Below are 17,251 nucleotides of genomic sequence, written 5' to 3'. Positions count from 1 at the left end.
TCTGCCTTGGTACCGGTAAGGACGTGCAATCAAAGACAAAAGTCGTGTCGTGGTTTTGTCCGAAGATTAAATACAACTCGTGAAACATTATGAGAGCCCTACCACAAGGCAGAACACGAAGGCTTATGGACAAATTCACAGTCGGTAAGGTGAAGAGTCTAAAATTGGCATAGACTTCAAAGTATCGTCCAGTGTTTGTCATTGTAGTAAAGCATTTGTAAGTGTCATGAAGTATTTGCAAGTGTCACAAAGTGTTTATAAGTGTCGGAAAGTAATCGTATGTGTCAAAGTGGTCTTAGTTCGAAAAAGTGATATTAAGTGCCATTAATTTTCATAAATGTTGTGAAGTGATCGCGTGTATTTATAAGTTTTGTAAAGTGTTTGTCACCAGAAGACTTATAAGCGTCACACAATAATTGCTGGTGCCAAAAATACCTATCCGTGTCATAAGAGTGGCATAAAGTGTCGTAAAGTGATAAAGTGGCATAAAGTGCCATAAAGTACCACATTGTTACAAAGTATTATAAAGTGGTTTTAAGTGCCAGTAGGTCTGATAAAGTACCATTAAATCGAATAAGTGTCGTATAATGTAAGATGTACTAAAGTTTCATGTGGTGGTCTAAGGTGCCAAAGTGTTCTAAAGTGTCACGAAGCGTTCTAAAGTGCACAAGTGTCCTCAAGTATCAGTGCCTGAAGTGACCTAAAGTGTCATGATGTATCCTAAAGTGTTAGCGTTCTAAAGTGCTGTAAAAAGCCATATAGTATCATAAAGTGTTATAAATTCTTGAAGTCTCGAATAATTATTAAATTGTCCAAACAACATACAATAGTGTCTTACGGTGTCGAAAAGTGTCATAAGTTACTGTAAAGTATCTCAGAATGTCGTAGTGTTGCAAAGTGCCATAGAAGTGTTAAAACGGTGCCAGGGCTTCATCGACCACCAGCAAAAGGTAACTACTATTAATACTACTGTTGTGTTCTTGACATGTTAAACAATTTCTCGTAGTCATTCATTTGGCATAAATTTGTGATTAAGTTGTTCCTGTAAGTTAAGTGTGAATAATCATATAGGTGTGTGTGTGTGTGGGATGGACGACAGGTAATGTCAACTATATTTTTCCTTTTCTTTTTCCAGGTAAGTGAGTTAAAACAGCTCTTCGGGGGACACTAACACACCATATCTCAGGTACGTCCATGTTATCATATTCAATGATTATCGTTTTATTCATCAGCTACGTCTGGAGTCCTTCGCATCCCACAACAGTTTTAAAGGAACGTTACGCTTCTCTCCTCCATCTTTGAGGACGTCGGTGTCCCTCATTTATCACTGAGTCAACGTGATGCCCCCACTCTTTCACGCGGGAGTCTGACTGACTCCTTGTGCTTACACCGTCTTTGTGGTCGCCTGTGGTCCTGTCGCTGTCTATATGAAAGACCCCCCCCCCCCACTTCCTTCACGCCGTCTATGAGGGTATCCGGGTCCTCCCCCTCCCACTTTCTTCCCACCAAAGCCCCACCTCTTCCATTCCAGTGGTTACAGTGATCAGGTCCACCTGTTTTAAAGACATCCGTATCTCTCCTGGAAAGTTCTTGCTACACTGAGATAAAATACCGTCACCATGCTGTCATGGTTTCATTATCCTGCTTTACAGGCTATTAGATAATCTGTTTCATGTTTTGGAGGCGTCATGTCCTCTCTATCAGCTGTTGATTCATCAAACAGGTCCCGGCCCTAATTGGTAACAACTTCACCTAACCGTTGGGATTGGGGCTTAGTAATAACAGGTCCAATCCCATTAAGTGTTAATTCCAATGGATCCTCATTTTAATGGGTTCCAACCGTAATGCTATGAATCATATTGCCTCAGGGGCGATTAGGATTAAGGTCTTTTGGTGCAGAGAACCAATTAATCTTGAAATTTTCAGTGTTGACCGTCACAGCTCGTCATCAAAGATCAATGTTTTCGGTCAGTTGGATCTCCTTCCGTTTTATGTGTGGGGGGACTCCTCACACGCATGCCTCAGGAACGTCCTCACTCCTCAGAAGCATTAGACCACCACCTCGTGTTTCAAGAACATCAAAGTAATTTTCGATGTAGTTTTTTAGGGATGTCATAGTTCTACCTCAGCTTGCATCAAACACCAATTTTTCAAAGTTTTATGAAGATAGAAAATCATTCGTTTTACTGTATTGGGAACGTCTTTCCTTGTTGAACTGCATTAATTTTTTTCTCCCAGTATTCCTACCGGACCGAAAGTTTGGGAATACATAGCGTAGTAGTGATGCTGTTAGTCAGTCCCTCCCTCCCTCCCTCTCCCCCTCCCTCCCTCCCTCCCTCCATCCCTCCTTCCACCCCTCCGTCAGTCCGTCCGTCCTTCCGTCAAACCATCTGCCCGTCCGTGATAAATTTCGTATCCACTCGGTAATTCGCCACAGACGTGATGGATTATTTTCAGTATAATTGTGAAAGTGTAAATTATAGTAGGGTCTTATTGGACAGCACTAGACGTGTTGATAGTTCAGTATTTCAGATAATGACGATTGTCTTATTTAGAAAACGACGTGTTTGGGGCAAACCTCTTGAAATGTTTCATTATTTATATTGTAAGGTTTTAATGAATTTAAAATTAACAGCATGAGGAATAAGTTCCTGGGTAGAAATGTTAGCAAATATATTTTAAATTGGTTAACATATACTGAGTTATATTCAGCCATCAAGCCCGGAAGAGTAAGGTCCTATCCCAACTATTGGGGTTTGCTTGTAGTTACTAACCTACATTAGTTAAGTACTACGCTAATTGCAGTCGTTGCAAACTGAATACCTATTTCTTTGGTTGTTAAAAAATAAAATAATGTCGGAATAATTTGGGGATTACTGGCCACTTCGCCTTTCGGCCGGAGCTGATGTCTTCTTTCTTCTTCTGGATCTTTCTTGAGGTTTCTTCTTCTGTTCTTGGTCTTCTTTCTTCTCACATTACGCCATTACTCTGATGGTACAACTAATCTGATGGTCTTGTTTCTTCTTTTCTTGTTATTCTTATGGTCTTGTTCTTGGTACTCTGGTGGTCTTTCTTCTTGGTGTTGTTTGTTTTTGGATGAATTATGGTATGAGTGAGTGATATGACGGTGAGTTTACTGACAGTCCAGATGAAATGGCCAGTCAGGTGACAAGTTTCTCTGTGATATGATTTTTTTGTGATGGTGTAGCCCTTGTGTTTTGTTTGTATGGTGTTGGTAGGTGTCAGTTTTACTTGGTATATGTGCGTGTTGTATGTAATGAAAAGGTTTGTGATATGTCTCTTGTGTTGTATGTTTTCATATCTTTGTTTAATTTGATTTATTCATTTTTATTTTTTTTAGGGCATGGTTACATACATATTATATAAAAGCATTGATGCGTGTATTTTTCACAGCATGCCGATAAGACGGGTCTCCTTATCTTGTAATAAGTTGGGTACAGTCAGAACGAAGTCTCGCTTGGTCGCTAGCATCACCAGCCGCCGTCGTTCTGGTTCGTACTGGCTGCACTCTGTCAGAATGTGTCTAATGGACATAATTTTGTTGCACGTGGCGCAGGTAGGAGGGAAGGAGTTATCTATGTAAGGTTTTAGGTGGGTCAGATAGGTACAATTTAACCTTAGTCTGGCGAGGACCACCTCTTCCTTCCTATTCTTTCTGTATGCTGAGAGCCAGTTTCCTCTGTTAGTCTTCCAGTTGTTGCGAAGATCTAACCTCGTCCAATCATGTTGCCACCTCCCTGTTGTATATGTCTTCCCCAAGGAGAGACACGACTGACGCTCCCAGGGTACATTGGTTGTCTCCCTGAGACCCACAGTCGCTTTTGCTAGTTTGTCTGCCTGTTCATTGCCCCGAATGTTGCAATGCCCAGGCACCCATATCAGCACAATATTCTTGGCACACGCATGTAATTTATTAATAATGTTGCTCTGTACCTCATTGCTGGTAGTGTTACCACTTTGAATTGCTTTAAGAGCTGACATAGAGTCTGAAATGATAGCAACATCATTGACATCGCTTGTCATTGCAATGTCAATGGCTCTATTTATTGCAAACAACTCTGCAGTGAATATGGTTGTATGCCGCGGCAGGCAGAAGCTCCACTCCCTGTCTCTGCTCCAGATACCGGCTCCAACGTTGTCGTCAGTTCTGGGCCCGCTGTATCCTTCTAGAAATTGATAGAAAAGTTGTTTAAGGAGCTCGGGATATAGGTCCGTCTACCCCCCTGGAGGCCACGATGTTTCCACATGTAAGTTGGGGTTCTCCCATGGCGGACACAACGGTGGAACATATCTATCAACGTCTTCGAAATGGATACCAGCACCCTGGCACAAGGTCTGGAGGGGGACGGCCGAGGAATGGGACCTACGCAGTTGCAGGTAACAGGTTAGCGACAGCACACCAACTTGGGTGCACCTAGTCTACTCGAGAGTGAGGGACAAGCCCCCCGCCTAAGGGCAAGCGTGAAGCTAAAAAAAAAAATGCTTGTGTTATGTGTTGTATAATATATACAGTAGTTACTTTGATTAGTGTTACTGCCTGCTACTGCTGCTCCCTGAGACTTGGCACCTCTTGATATGGACCAATGCAACCGAGTTTGGAGTTAATGACTGAGCTGTAGCAACCTTCAGTATTGAATTCAGGTGCGCATCAGTAAGTTGAGAACGAAGCCGAGATTTGTTAATGTTCATTACAGAAAAGAGCTGTTCACAAACATATGTACTTCTGAACATGGACAAAATCTTTGAGGCAAAAAACTTAATCCTGGGATAATTTGGTCCCACATAATGATAAAATGTGCCAACATCGACACTCGAAAACGTGTTCCTCAAAGCAGAATCTCACTGGCGCTCAATTAATTCTAACTGAAGATGTTCTGGAACCTCATTAACACTGACAGAGAATGTGTTCTGAAAAATGGACAATGCTTTCTCAAGGTATTTAAAGCTAACAAATCTCTTGGAACTCATTTCTTAACTTGGAAATTTTGATGCAGTACTATTCAGGTGTGCCTTGCAGGGACTTTAAGGTCAGAAAGTGTGAAAGCTTACTCTCTGCAAGATGTTTTTCAAAAAGCTGCAGTTTCACCTCAAAGGCACGAATGCAGTCATAAAACTCTGTTCCCAATTTATTGCGTCCCTGCAACTTCGTGTTCAGGTAATTTAAGTACTCTGCAATATTGAACCCATTCATTATCTTTCAATTCCTGCACATCCTTTCCTTTCTGTTCCATAAACATCTGTATTTCACTACGCAATTCATTAAATCGCTTCAATACGTCTCCCCGACTTACCCAGCGATCATCAGTGTGATATGGCAGTTGAACCGTCTGTGGTTCAGACCTCGTGCTCGTATAAAGTTCACCGTCTTTATAATGACATCCATGACATTATCCATATTTAATGTTTTACTGCACAACACTTCTCTATATATAATGAAATGCAAATTATGAAATTGATGGTTTGGGTTCACAGCTCGTACCCTTTCCTTTTATTTTATTGCCACTCCAGCTTTTCAACCCACCATTTGTTGTGCTCCAACTGTAGCCACTCACAGTTTGTACCCAGTCAACACCTAGTTTATCCAGTGCCCCTACCAAACTCGCGAAGATGTCATCACTTGTTGTCGTTCCTTTCATTGATACCAGTTCCACAAACTTCTTTTAACTGCGTATTGTCATCCACACCACGTATAAAAGCTGCAAGTTGTGCTGCATCAGTTATATCGGTACTTTCATCAATTGCAACTGAAAATGCAGTAAAGAACTTAATTTTGTCTTTGAATTGACTGTTAATATTGTCTGATAATTCATTAATTCTCTCTGCAACTGTATTTTTTAGAGGCTAATGTTTGGAAATGGTTAACGTTTTTCTGGGCAAATATTTTCTGTAGCCATCAATATACATTTCTTTATAAAGTTCCCTTCAGAAAATGGCTTCGGTGACAAAGCTATTTCATGGGCCTCCCTGTAACTTGCCCTAACTGCAGCATCACTGTCTTGATGAACACTATTGAATACTGACTGCTGCTTTTTCAATGACTGCTCTTACTCTTTAAGTTTGTCTTCACGTAACTCATTATACTTGAGAGCATGGTTAGTGCATACATACAGTGTCATAAAGCCTTCGAACATTGTAATCTTTGGCGACAGCTACCTGTTGCTTATAAATCAAACATGTCGGTTTTCCAGTCATTTTAACAAAAAAGTACAAGATTTTCCACTTTTCCTGTACCACTGGACGCTCGTTATTAATTGTTATTTATGGGCTCAAAAACAATGGACACTGCTTCCGATATTTGCAACGCTCCAGCTGCCTTGAGCGACTAAGCAGGACTAGTACCCGTGTGACTGCCCAAGCGATAGCTCGCCGCTGCCGCCACATCAGAGCTATCACATCTAATACCGGTACGCGGCCCGTCTCACAACTCGTACAGTGTCGTGCTTATACCCACAATTAGCTATTAAAACTATCTCTTAATTGCTTTCATTCGTGCTGTTGTACTGAGTATTTTATTCTAGCAAACACCAGACGATTTTATTCAGCTGAGGGAAACCCCCACTAGTCAAAGGGCTAACAACACATTTAGCAGGCTGTCTCTCTAACACCAGATACGTACTGGGCTGAGATTCACAAAACACCATACAAGCACTTGCCTCTGGACAGACTCTGTAGAATAGATAAGAGTCAATAAAGTAAAAGAGTATTATCCGATACAAATAGTTTTAACTTTTTACTTCAAGGTTTTTGATCCCTTGGCCGCATGTCAACATAACCTAGCTCTGGATGCTGCACACAGGAGGAACGAGAACGACAAGATTAGGGCATACGGGGAGAGAATACAGAACGTTGATCGAGGCAGCTTCACTCCTCTGGTGTTCACAACCTCTGGTGGGATGGGACCAAGTGCAAGATGCTTCTATTCCAGATTCGCGCAGGTGTTATCCGAACAGAAGCAGCAGCCCAGAAGTTACTGTATGTTACAGCCAGGTTGAGATGTCGACTGTCCTTCTCTCTCCTTAGGTCTGCTTTGCTCTGCTTCAGGGGAACGAGAGAATGTGCCCCAAAGCCGACAACAGTTGCAGATATTGACTACGAGGCAACAGTCACTGAATGTCGCATAGATCTGCGGCTCAACCAACTCAACACAGCTAGGGTAGCTGCTTATGTATTTTGATAGTTAATTTTTAGGTCATAAAATGGCGGCGAAGGTGTGGCTACTGGGGGAGGCTGGAGTCCACGTTAAAAAAAATAGTAGTAGTAGTAGTAGTAGTCGTAGGAGTGTGTGTGTGTGTGTGTGTGATGTGTGTGATGTGTCTTTAACTAAGGGCTTGTACTTACATGACAGTATGTAATATAAACATGTATAAACAAAACAACAAAAGAAAAGAATTGTAATAATGTTCAATACGGCGCCACACCTCACTCACACACTCATGGGAAATACACAGGCTTACCAGTTGACCTGAATTCAGTAAGCGTAAGAGTTGCTTATCAACGCAGAGTTAGCATGATATTTCTCTATACCAAAACGAGATCATATTAAACAGTGTTATCAAAACATCATTATATTTGCTTTTCAAATATTCTTTAGTTTAGAGCCTCAGTGTGTCACTCTCCTCGTCGTGAAGTCAGGAGGGATAAAAAAGTTAACGAGGAGGACGTTCACCCCCTTATCGCCACCATTGAGATATAAAAATATATATACAGAGATGTGCAAGTGCAATACTGATAAACCCGCTCAATCCATTTGCCCTTATTGTCCTGTCTACAAGAATTAACACAGCCTATCTAAACATACATATTAAGTACTTCTAGGGTACACAAAAGACCCTTTGCAACTTGCTGCGTCACGGTGAGAGTGCTGGCACAGGCATTGTTATGTTCCTAGCTGGTGTCCCGCGTGCAGTAGTTCCCAAGGCGTGCACCAGTGTCTACCAGGATCCCAGTGATACTCTGGTAATCTACGTCACCTATCTACGTGACTTATCTTCACTGGAGATGTAAAGAACATTTTAAAGTCTTGGAATATTTCTGAGATTATTTGTCAAGTTTTATGTTATGTTTACGTGATGTGGTCTAGTACGTGTGGTCTCTCAGTGGTAGCAGCAGCGATGATACATGCTGTTTTATGTAGTACTTCGTCTCTTGGTGTAAACAACTGTAAAAATAAAATATTGACATAGTGACGGAGGTGAGGACCAAGTTATTTTTTCTTGAATTGATGTGACTTCAATTTGATATTTCATGTTTTCTACAATCCCACTAACAATGATAAGTTGTATATATTATGTTATATGTCTTCTTCAGAACTAGGTAATGAAAAAGGAAAAAAAAATCCATGGACCTTTTGACAAACTAGCAATAATGTTCTCAGTAAACAAGAGGAGTTAAATGGAACAACTATAAGCGTTGGTCTTTCTGTCATCCGTGCCTCGTAACTGTACAGTCATAATGCTTCTTCTGATTTGTTATCTGAGAATATTCAAGGATATTTTTTTCTAGTATATTGGATAAAACCCAAGGGACAAGTTGAGTCTCTAGTTAACAGTATCGTAGTTTGTTAAACTACTGGACTTCCAATGATCACTCGATAATTAGGCAAGATTTTCAACCAGAAATTTCAACACCGGATACAAGGCAAAGTGTAATCAAGGTAATAGCAGTTAATTAAATAGTTATCAGTTAAGTGTCATAGAGGGTAAGAAAAATGAACAGTGATAGTTTCCTTTTTATTCTTAAAATACTTATTTACATGCATATAATAATCATAATGAAGCCTAAATGCTGGTCAGAACTTAGCATGAAAATGCTGAGTGAGATCACACAAGTACAAGTAAACACTTGTAAGATTGATAGAAGGTGGTTCTTTGCGTATTAACACCAAGAAACACTCAAGTATAGATAATGATTCACTTCAGTTATAGTAAGTTTCCCTCGTATTGGCAACAGTTACACAAGTAAATTACAGTATGTAATGTAAATTTGTCGCGTCATTGGGTGACCGGCGTTTCATAGAACGTCGGGGAGCTCTTAATTATCACTTATTACACACGGCGTAACTAAAGCTTGTACAAGATCACTGAGACGAAAAAGTAAGGACTTACGATGAGTCGATACTTACAGTAGGTTGGACACACGGGGGACTTGTAGGTCTAACCCTCAGTTGTCGTTTAGTTTGACCAACTACAGATATGTGGTTTAGATATAAATATCAAGTCCCCGATGAACTGCAGTCCTCAGTTGTTTATTCATTCAAATGTAGTCGCTATAATGCGACTTTTGTTGGTGAGACGAAGCCGCTCGTTTACACCAAACCAACCATTGTCTAAAACACTTTATTCAGCAATCAGAGACCATAGCCACACATCTGATCATCCTATATGTAAGGCAGGCGTCACCATCCTCACGACAAGACACGGGTCACAGTCAGTATTGGGCACTCACGACTCCACTTCATTACCTTGTTTTTAACGTGTTTGTTTTGTTCTTGTTTGTTGTAACATATAGTTTGTGCTTACTTTTGTATTTTTTCCTGTAAGATTTAAGCTTTTATTAAATTTAGTGTTTTGCTCTGTATGGATAAATTGAAGTAAAGGTTAATAATTAATTAATGACTCAATGGTTTATTGTTCAATGTATTTTTATTTATTTTTTCTTTCACTGTACTTATATTATTCTATTCGTCATATTACTTTTTCGATGCTACTGTATTAAATTTTATGTTTGAGGCCTGACGATGACAAGAGATTTGTTGAAACGTTACCATACGTCATATATATATATATATATATATATATATATATATATATATATATATATATATATATATATATATATATATATATATATATATATATATATATATAATATACAGTTCTTTTCGTACAAGTAACAACCAAAAATGTGTAGTCGTGACTAGTGTTTGGTTATTGTGGCTTAAGAGAAGTGCAGACAATATTTTCGTTCAATTATAATTATATAATTACTATTATATATGTATGAAACTTCCTAAATCAACATAGACCCATAAACACGTCTACTGACTAAAATCAGAATAAATCTACTTCAACACAAATCATTCAAGGTACAAAACACTAGCACCTAGGTCATAAAATACCTGTATATCTCTGTAATGGTAACAATAAAAATACACAGCATGTGTAAATATAACATAAAATCCCACCTTATAATTACTACAAACCAATCCTGGGAAAACTGGCCTTATGTGGTTACTCTACTGCATCAAGATTCCTCGTAGACTCATTGAATGGACATGGATTTTGTTGTTTCTATTCAGAGAACCAACGCTTTGAACAAAGTGCCCCAGTCAGCCAGGCTACAAACATTCCAAATTTCACCCCAGACCAGTTTGTTCAGTTTGTAGCCTACAATGTTGATCATAACACAATAACCATTGCCGGCAAGAACACCTACCATGGCATGGCAACGATTGCTTCAATAACACTTGGCACCAAGAGCAGTTATCGTGTTCCTATAGTGTCACAGCAGCTACCGAAGACATATGCATCATTAGATAAGTGAACATTCAGTACTTCACATCAATATTTGAAGCCATTAGATCTTGCCATAGCACAGAATGTTTTTACCAGATGCAAGAAGTATTCATATCCCTTGGAAAGCTTCTTTATCTGTGTGTCCTATGAGGCCCGGATGGTCAGTTTTAATGCAAATGATACTCGAGTGACTTCAGGTGTGTTTATGCCTTCGTGAAGTTTGTTTAATCATGCCAAGAAGTACAGTGCTACATCCATTGTAACCTTTGACCAGCCATTCTGGTGGGAGGTCCTTCAGATAATGGAGAATGAACCTGAAGAGAGTGACCTTCGATGCATTGTACTACGGCTCTGTGGTTTCCACAAGGAGATGAGTTTCGTAGAATGTATTGGTCACATACTGGCAGGGTCAGGCCTTCAGTATATATTGGAGCAAATTCTATGCCAGCAATTCTGTAAGTCATATTGCTAACTGGAAAAGCTTTGGAAAGAGGTAAACGAAGGCATTTTCTGGTTGGCGCAGCACTTAATGCCATGCTGGCCTCTAAAACATACAAGGTAGATGTTCCTTTCAATATTCAGTCACAGGACCAAAAACAAGAGGATAGAGATGACCAAACCATGTTCAGTGAACACACTCACTCAACAAAAGAAGATGATGTTACTCGAAATGATCATATAGGGGAAGGCCAACTGAATGTAGCTGAGACAATCACACCTTGAAAATTACCCCCAGAAAATCTTGGAAAACTTGATGATGCAGGCTAGGTGAGATGTCAGGGCTATCCCATCTGTTGCTACCTATTGAACTTGCTGTTGATTCCACCGCTGACACCTTTGATGAGTTGTCAGGTAATCCCACTACTTGTCACCTTTGATACAACTACTTTCCCGCTGGTTACCACCTTTGTACTGGTTGTGGTTGGCAGTTGGAATCACCACAGCAGGCCACTGTTATGCTTTTAGTTATCTTAGCTAGTAAGTTACACAAGACATATTTATAGTTTTATGTTCTCTCTTTGTTCCTTGGCTTAATTTTCTAGTTATATTGGGGGTAGTAAAGCCTGTACAGTTATTTGGCATTGTCAGACTGATGAGCATCAATTACTAGCGAGTAATTAGCTGAGAGAGAGGTAAGTATAGCCTAGAGAGCCTGTCTCGGGATACGACGTCAACGTGTCGTGTCGGGCTATCAACTGACATAATTTAATTGGTAACCTCACTTCACCAGGCCATTAGCATAACAGCTGACATCAACAGAGGACTGATGTGGAGGTAAATGGAATGTCAGACAAGATGGTGTGATATAAACAGGTGGTTATTCTAGCGAGATGCTCATTATTAGTTCCGCATTTATATAATATTAGTGTCTTTATATTTCACAGAGGCTAATACATTGGCCTGGTTTATTATGAGGTTACTGAGGGCTACCCTCCAGTCAACGACTTTAATACTTTATTTGAAATTAAACAATTCAATGATCACATACCAGTAGTAAAGGATTACCTAAGAACGCCCTGTAATGCCGAACTATGGCTACAGTACATGGCAATTATGAACATAATGAGAAAGTTCCAGGAAGCAGAAAGGACCTGCTTAACAATTTTAGTTGTTAAAACACATAAACACATAAGAGGGACTCTGTTCTTAGATGAGGCACAAACGATATATTACTCGGAGTAGTCAGACTGCCAGGATGTGATAAGATGTACCCCCCTTGAAACAAGAAAACATGTCTTAATGTGTAACTATTGTTCTCAAATTTACAAAATTAATTTAAGTAAACGTTTTTAAATGACCCCGACAGTTATATCCCTAAATACCTTAAAACAAAACTCCCTAAAACACGTTTTTTTTGTTCATTGAAAGCTAAAGTGGGTTCAGTAGGCATGACGGTCCATTAAGGATACAATGCATTATATTAAGATTCGGTACAGATGGCTCAACGTGGGCGGCACACCGCCTTGTTTCTCCTTCTATAAAATTAGGAACTCATTTACAGCGAGGTGGTCAGTGGGTACCAGCCACCCTTATAGTCCCTGTCCTTGATGTTATTACCCTGTCGAACTTTTTATATTGGGTTGCTGTTATTGACCCTAAACTATTTAGTCTTTCCAGAACCTGTTGTGTTTCTCTACTAGGCTGTCAAATCCATGATGGCCGCCGATGGTAAAGAGCAAAAATTAAACGTGCCATAATTTTCTAACCAAACAACAAAGAATAATAATAGTTTTATTATTTCCGATTGATTCTAATATTGCTGACAAGTGGAGTGGTTTTATTTTATGTTTGGTCATTATAAAATTGCCCATATCTGAGGAACCAAGTGAGCAGGGATAGTGAAACTGGGGTCTGAGGTTCATCGTTGATAAGATTCAAAATTGCGCCCAGTATTGAAGATGACCACCAGAATATCTCTGATAGTTCTTGTCCAATGAAGCGAAATGTCTTGGAAAACACTAGCTTGTTAAACAACACCACTTAGAAAGATAATTTCATATTATTTATGATTGCCTTTTATTAAAACAAACATTCAGTTGGTATATTCCGTTCTATACAGTGGTTCATGTTTTCTTGTTCACGTTCAGTCAGATTTTTTTTTAGCTCTGAGCTACAATTTCATTTTTCGCCAAATTGTTAATGAGCGAAATAGATATTCAAACTTTCCGCTCAATTTTTTCTTGAATATTACTGATTCAACTGAGGTCTTTGTCCTTACTATTTTTCCGACATATTTAGTGGAGTTGTGGTGCGCTTTGTCTTTGGCGACGAATAAAACTGAACCCTATTGATGAAGGAAGTAATGTTGTTATGAGTGTTCTCAGCTGATGTGAGAAAAAACGAGGGTGTAGAGAAGTCTGGGGTGAATGGGAGGGTGAGAGCTGCCAGCTGACACAGTCACCTTGGACCATGGCAAGAGGAGCTCCTCGCCCAGTATAAAACAGACTTGGTGGCCGGTGTTCCTCACTCTCCCACTGACCACCAACATGAAGAGCTTCCTCGTCCTCCTCTGCTTCGTCGCCCTCGCTTGGTAATACTTTACTGTCCCAATTACTTACATTTTTCTGCTTTAATAATGCTATATGCACATCATATATCCAGGGCTAGGAATTTCAATGAGAGCATCTATGTTTTAGTGTTTCCAAACACCATTTCACGAAACTCATGAAAGTAAGAAAATGAAAAACGAATCAAGGAAAACATATACTGTATTTGAAAATCATTCATCCCGGCCCATGCACCCCAAGTCACAGACGCAGAAAATCCTACTTATCTTAATTGTGTCCAATAGAAATTATGTTTTGATTGCTGTTTAGTCACCGAACGATAACACTTGCTCTAGGCCCGATACTGAACGTGTAGTCAGGGCTGCCAGACATCCTCTCAGAAAAAACGGAAATTTAATGTTAGGAAATTGATTTTTTTGCCAGATAATGTATTTTAAGGTTTTTAAAAAGCTAGTTGATGATAAACAATATTAAAGATAAATAAGACTAAACACTACGACAGTATTCGATCAATGGCAAGCGCTGCTGGGGGGAACCTCTGAGACTTGGGGCCCGGAACTATGTTTTTCAATCTGGGAGTTAGAGCAAATACGTGTGTTGAGCCGCCATGTTGTAACTGTCTTCAGGGAAGACTGAGCTACAAATATTTCTGTCCTGTATTAAAATTTAAGCTGCCAGGGAGTTACTTAACACTAAGTTATGTCTGTCATTCGTAACTGCTTAGTATCGACACTTGAAGTGTTGCACATATAGTCACATACGTCACCTCTTTGTTTGTGGTCCATTGTGTGCTGAGATTCAGACTAAGTGTCAAGGTAATTCGTCTGTGTAGTCGGTTAGGTAAACGATGACCAGTACCCAGAACACGAAAAGGGAGGACATGTAAATGCAAACACCACACAGGAACACGAAGAACTTCTACACTGCCAATCTTGGCGAGGGAGTATAGTAATGTAACCACAACAAGGTAAACGGTGGCTTGTGTTGGCAGGTCTCAGGAACGTCCCGAGTGCTGGTGCGGCGCCTTCGTCACACTGCGAGATTTAGAGTTCGAGGTGCTGCACCTTCCACCCATCGACGTAGATGGATGTGAAGATTTCATAGACTGTCATCACAGATGTACCGCCGAGGTGTGATATTTTACTAGTTTTTATAAACAAATTCACCAGAGTAATACCCAATTTTTTTCGCAGAATTATTTTGTTACTACTTTAAGCATGACATAATAACTATTCATGTATTATGCAGCGAGATTTTCTTTTTTATGCGTCTGTATCTATCAAGGTAACTTATGTCAGGGCGTCTGTTTGCCCCCAGTGGTAAAAATTTCCTCCATGTGTTGACAGTGGACATTCATCCTCGACGACGGGGACTTGGATCATGAATTGATTGATGGCAAGACGGCGGGCCAACATATGTGTGATAACCTGGTGGAAGAAGGCACTAAGGACCTCCCTCCTCACCAAGTAAGATTTAAGCCAGAGAGAGAGAGAGAGAGAGAGAGAGAGCCACATCCAGAATACGAGATTTAAATGGAATGAGAAACAGACCAACTATTTATAATGTACCATCAAATTCTGACAAACTTAGAGTTAAACAAACCACACGCAGATGGATACACTGACACCTCACCCATGTCCACACATACTCAAGCACACGTGACACCCATACAACCATATAATGTCAAAAGTCACCTACAATCAATTCTATCCAAGATAAATATAGTCATCCACAGTGCTCTCACCACACACCACACCTGAACTTACATCACATCTTCCTCCAGAGGTTCAGGCTGGATAACTTATCGCTCTTTATAATCACTGATCATCCTACCACTTACATATTTGTATCCATGTCTGAAAGTAAACCATCAATAACACACACACACACATATATATATATATATATATATATATATATATATATATATATATATATATATATATATATATATATATATATATATATATACATCACTTGTCAATATCACTCACTTTTAACTTTTTAATCATGATTTTTAATAGGTCCAGAACACAGCAGTGACGTTACTTGTATCATTTCTTTCCATGCGTCTGTACACAACACCTCACCTGGGGAGGATCAGGTTAATCCCGACTGTTCCCTGTAGCACTTGTCCAGGTCCTCATTGTGTCATATACCCTACACGTAAACGTTTGGGAAGAACAGTTCCTGGACCCTCACATAACACCCCGGGGGCTGGAGAGGGAACTTGAGAGGTCATACAGTATGGTAGACAGGCTGTTCTGGCCTCACTGGACTCCACTGCAGGATCACCTCACAGAAGCCAATATATTTCACTTACATTTAATTAAATGCTTAGAGTTTATGTACACAACAAAGGCACTGAACAAAACCTATTTGTTTAGTCACTTTTCACCGAGACAACCTATCATAAATATTCATCACGAGTCTTATTTAGAATCCATAGTGAGAAGTGTTTAGAGGTGAAACACAGCTGTGATAACCCCAGTAGTTGAAGAAGACAAAAGTATCAAAATATGACCTTTTCAAAATTAGAACTAATAATTTATTGAAAACCCCATATACATAAACACCAATTCTGCCTGAACACATCTTCATTTTCTGCTACATATTTGTACTCTATTTTAACTCTTTAAATGTATGTAAAGTTCACAGAGATCTATATAATGTTAAGAATATCTTAATTTGTCAATATTTCTCATTACACAGTGAAGAATTTATCATATCTTTCAACAGTCAGTAACTAACTCCCCCCAACACCCAGGTCTACCTGTACTACCAGCTGTGCAGTACTCCCTGGTTGTTCGACGGCCAGACAAGCCAAAACAGTCTGTGTTGCCTCAATGGCACATACCATCACTGTCCGTAAAGTCACTCGTCTTCCTTTGAGACCATCGGAAATATCTTTCAACTGAGTCTTCTACCTGAAGCTGTCAATACCTGTCAACCGCAGGAATCTCTTACAGCGATATCTTCTTCAGTAACCTTTATCCAAACACCATCTATAACGTTTGTCTCAAGAACAACTTGAACTTAACAGCCATTGAATGTTTCTTCCGAGAACAATGATTCTTGTACTTTTTTATGTAATTAACATTGATGGTTGCGACCCGAAGAACTCTCGCAACCTCTTAGAAAATTAACTAAATACATGGAAGTTGTTTCTGTGTTTCACAAAAACACTGATGTACGCGATGAAGTTATCTGATGATGTAAACAATAAATGTATTTAAGTATTTGGCATTATCAATACTTCCCTTCACATTCCTTGCACGTGATAAAACTGTAGAGAGTCTTCACAGTTATTCTGGCACATTTTTGTAAGAGTAAAAATGTTTTAAAAGTTAATGGGGCACCCGCTAAAACGTTTCCTTTTGATGAAAGATAATAGCTGGAAATTTTCAGGTTGACAGTGATTTAGGCATCGCTCAACAATGTACGTTTTAACAAAATATGTGAAATGTAATTTGACAGATTTATTCAAATGCTTTTGCAAAATATTACGTATTATTATATATTTTTTAACACTTACAATATCAAATACATTATTGTGGTATTACTGAGGCTATTTGAGCCACAAAACTGCTACCTACCGATACACACAATGGCAATAGATAGATTTTAATGCCATTCTATGTGTCACGTTTCTTGTGCCAAACCCCTTTTGGTGTCTCTCTACAACAGTGGTTCTCAACCTTGTTTGCC

At 39.5% G+C, this 17,251-nt stretch overlaps 1 protein-coding gene across 1 annotated transcript; it reads left to right on the top strand.

The window, feature by feature from the left end:
- Nucleotides 1-13,460: 13,460 nt before the first annotated feature.
- LOC121877729 lies at nt 13,461-16,782 on the top strand. The gene is made up of 4 exons (XM_042383585.1): nt 13,461-13,566; nt 14,535-14,673; nt 14,890-15,009; nt 16,311-16,782. The coding sequence occupies exons 1-4, from the start codon at nt 13,523-13,525 to the stop codon at nt 16,413-16,415; spliced, it is 408 nt and encodes a 135-aa protein (XP_042239519.1). The 5' UTR covers nt 13,461-13,522; the 3' UTR covers nt 16,416-16,782.
- The last annotated feature ends 469 nt before the right edge of the window (nt 16,783-17,251 follow it).

Source organism: Homarus americanus, unplaced genomic scaffold (assembly GCF_018991925.1).
Source record: "Homarus americanus isolate GMGI-L3 unplaced genomic scaffold, GMGI_Hamer_2.0 scaffold24523, whole genome shotgun sequence".
Lineage (NCBI taxonomy): Eukaryota > Metazoa > Arthropoda > Malacostraca > Decapoda > Nephropidae > Homarus > Homarus americanus.
Note: the sequence above shows the minus strand (reverse complement) of the source record. Positions and strands in the feature narration are given on the sequence as shown.

Excerpts from the sequence above, each read along its gene's own strand:
- LOC121877729 (XM_042383585.1), top strand. The coding sequence starts at position 13,523 with ATGAAGAGCTTCCTCGTCCTCCTCTGCTTCGTCGCCCTCGCTTG. Across the intron at positions 13,567-14,534 it reads TGCTTCGTCGCCCTCGCTTG|GTCTCAGGAACGTCCCGAGT; the intron begins GTAATACTTTAC and ends TTGTGTTGGCAG. Across the intron at positions 14,674-14,889 it reads ATCACAGATGTACCGCCGAG|TGGACATTCATCCTCGACGA; the intron begins GTGTGATATTTT and ends ATGTGTTGACAG.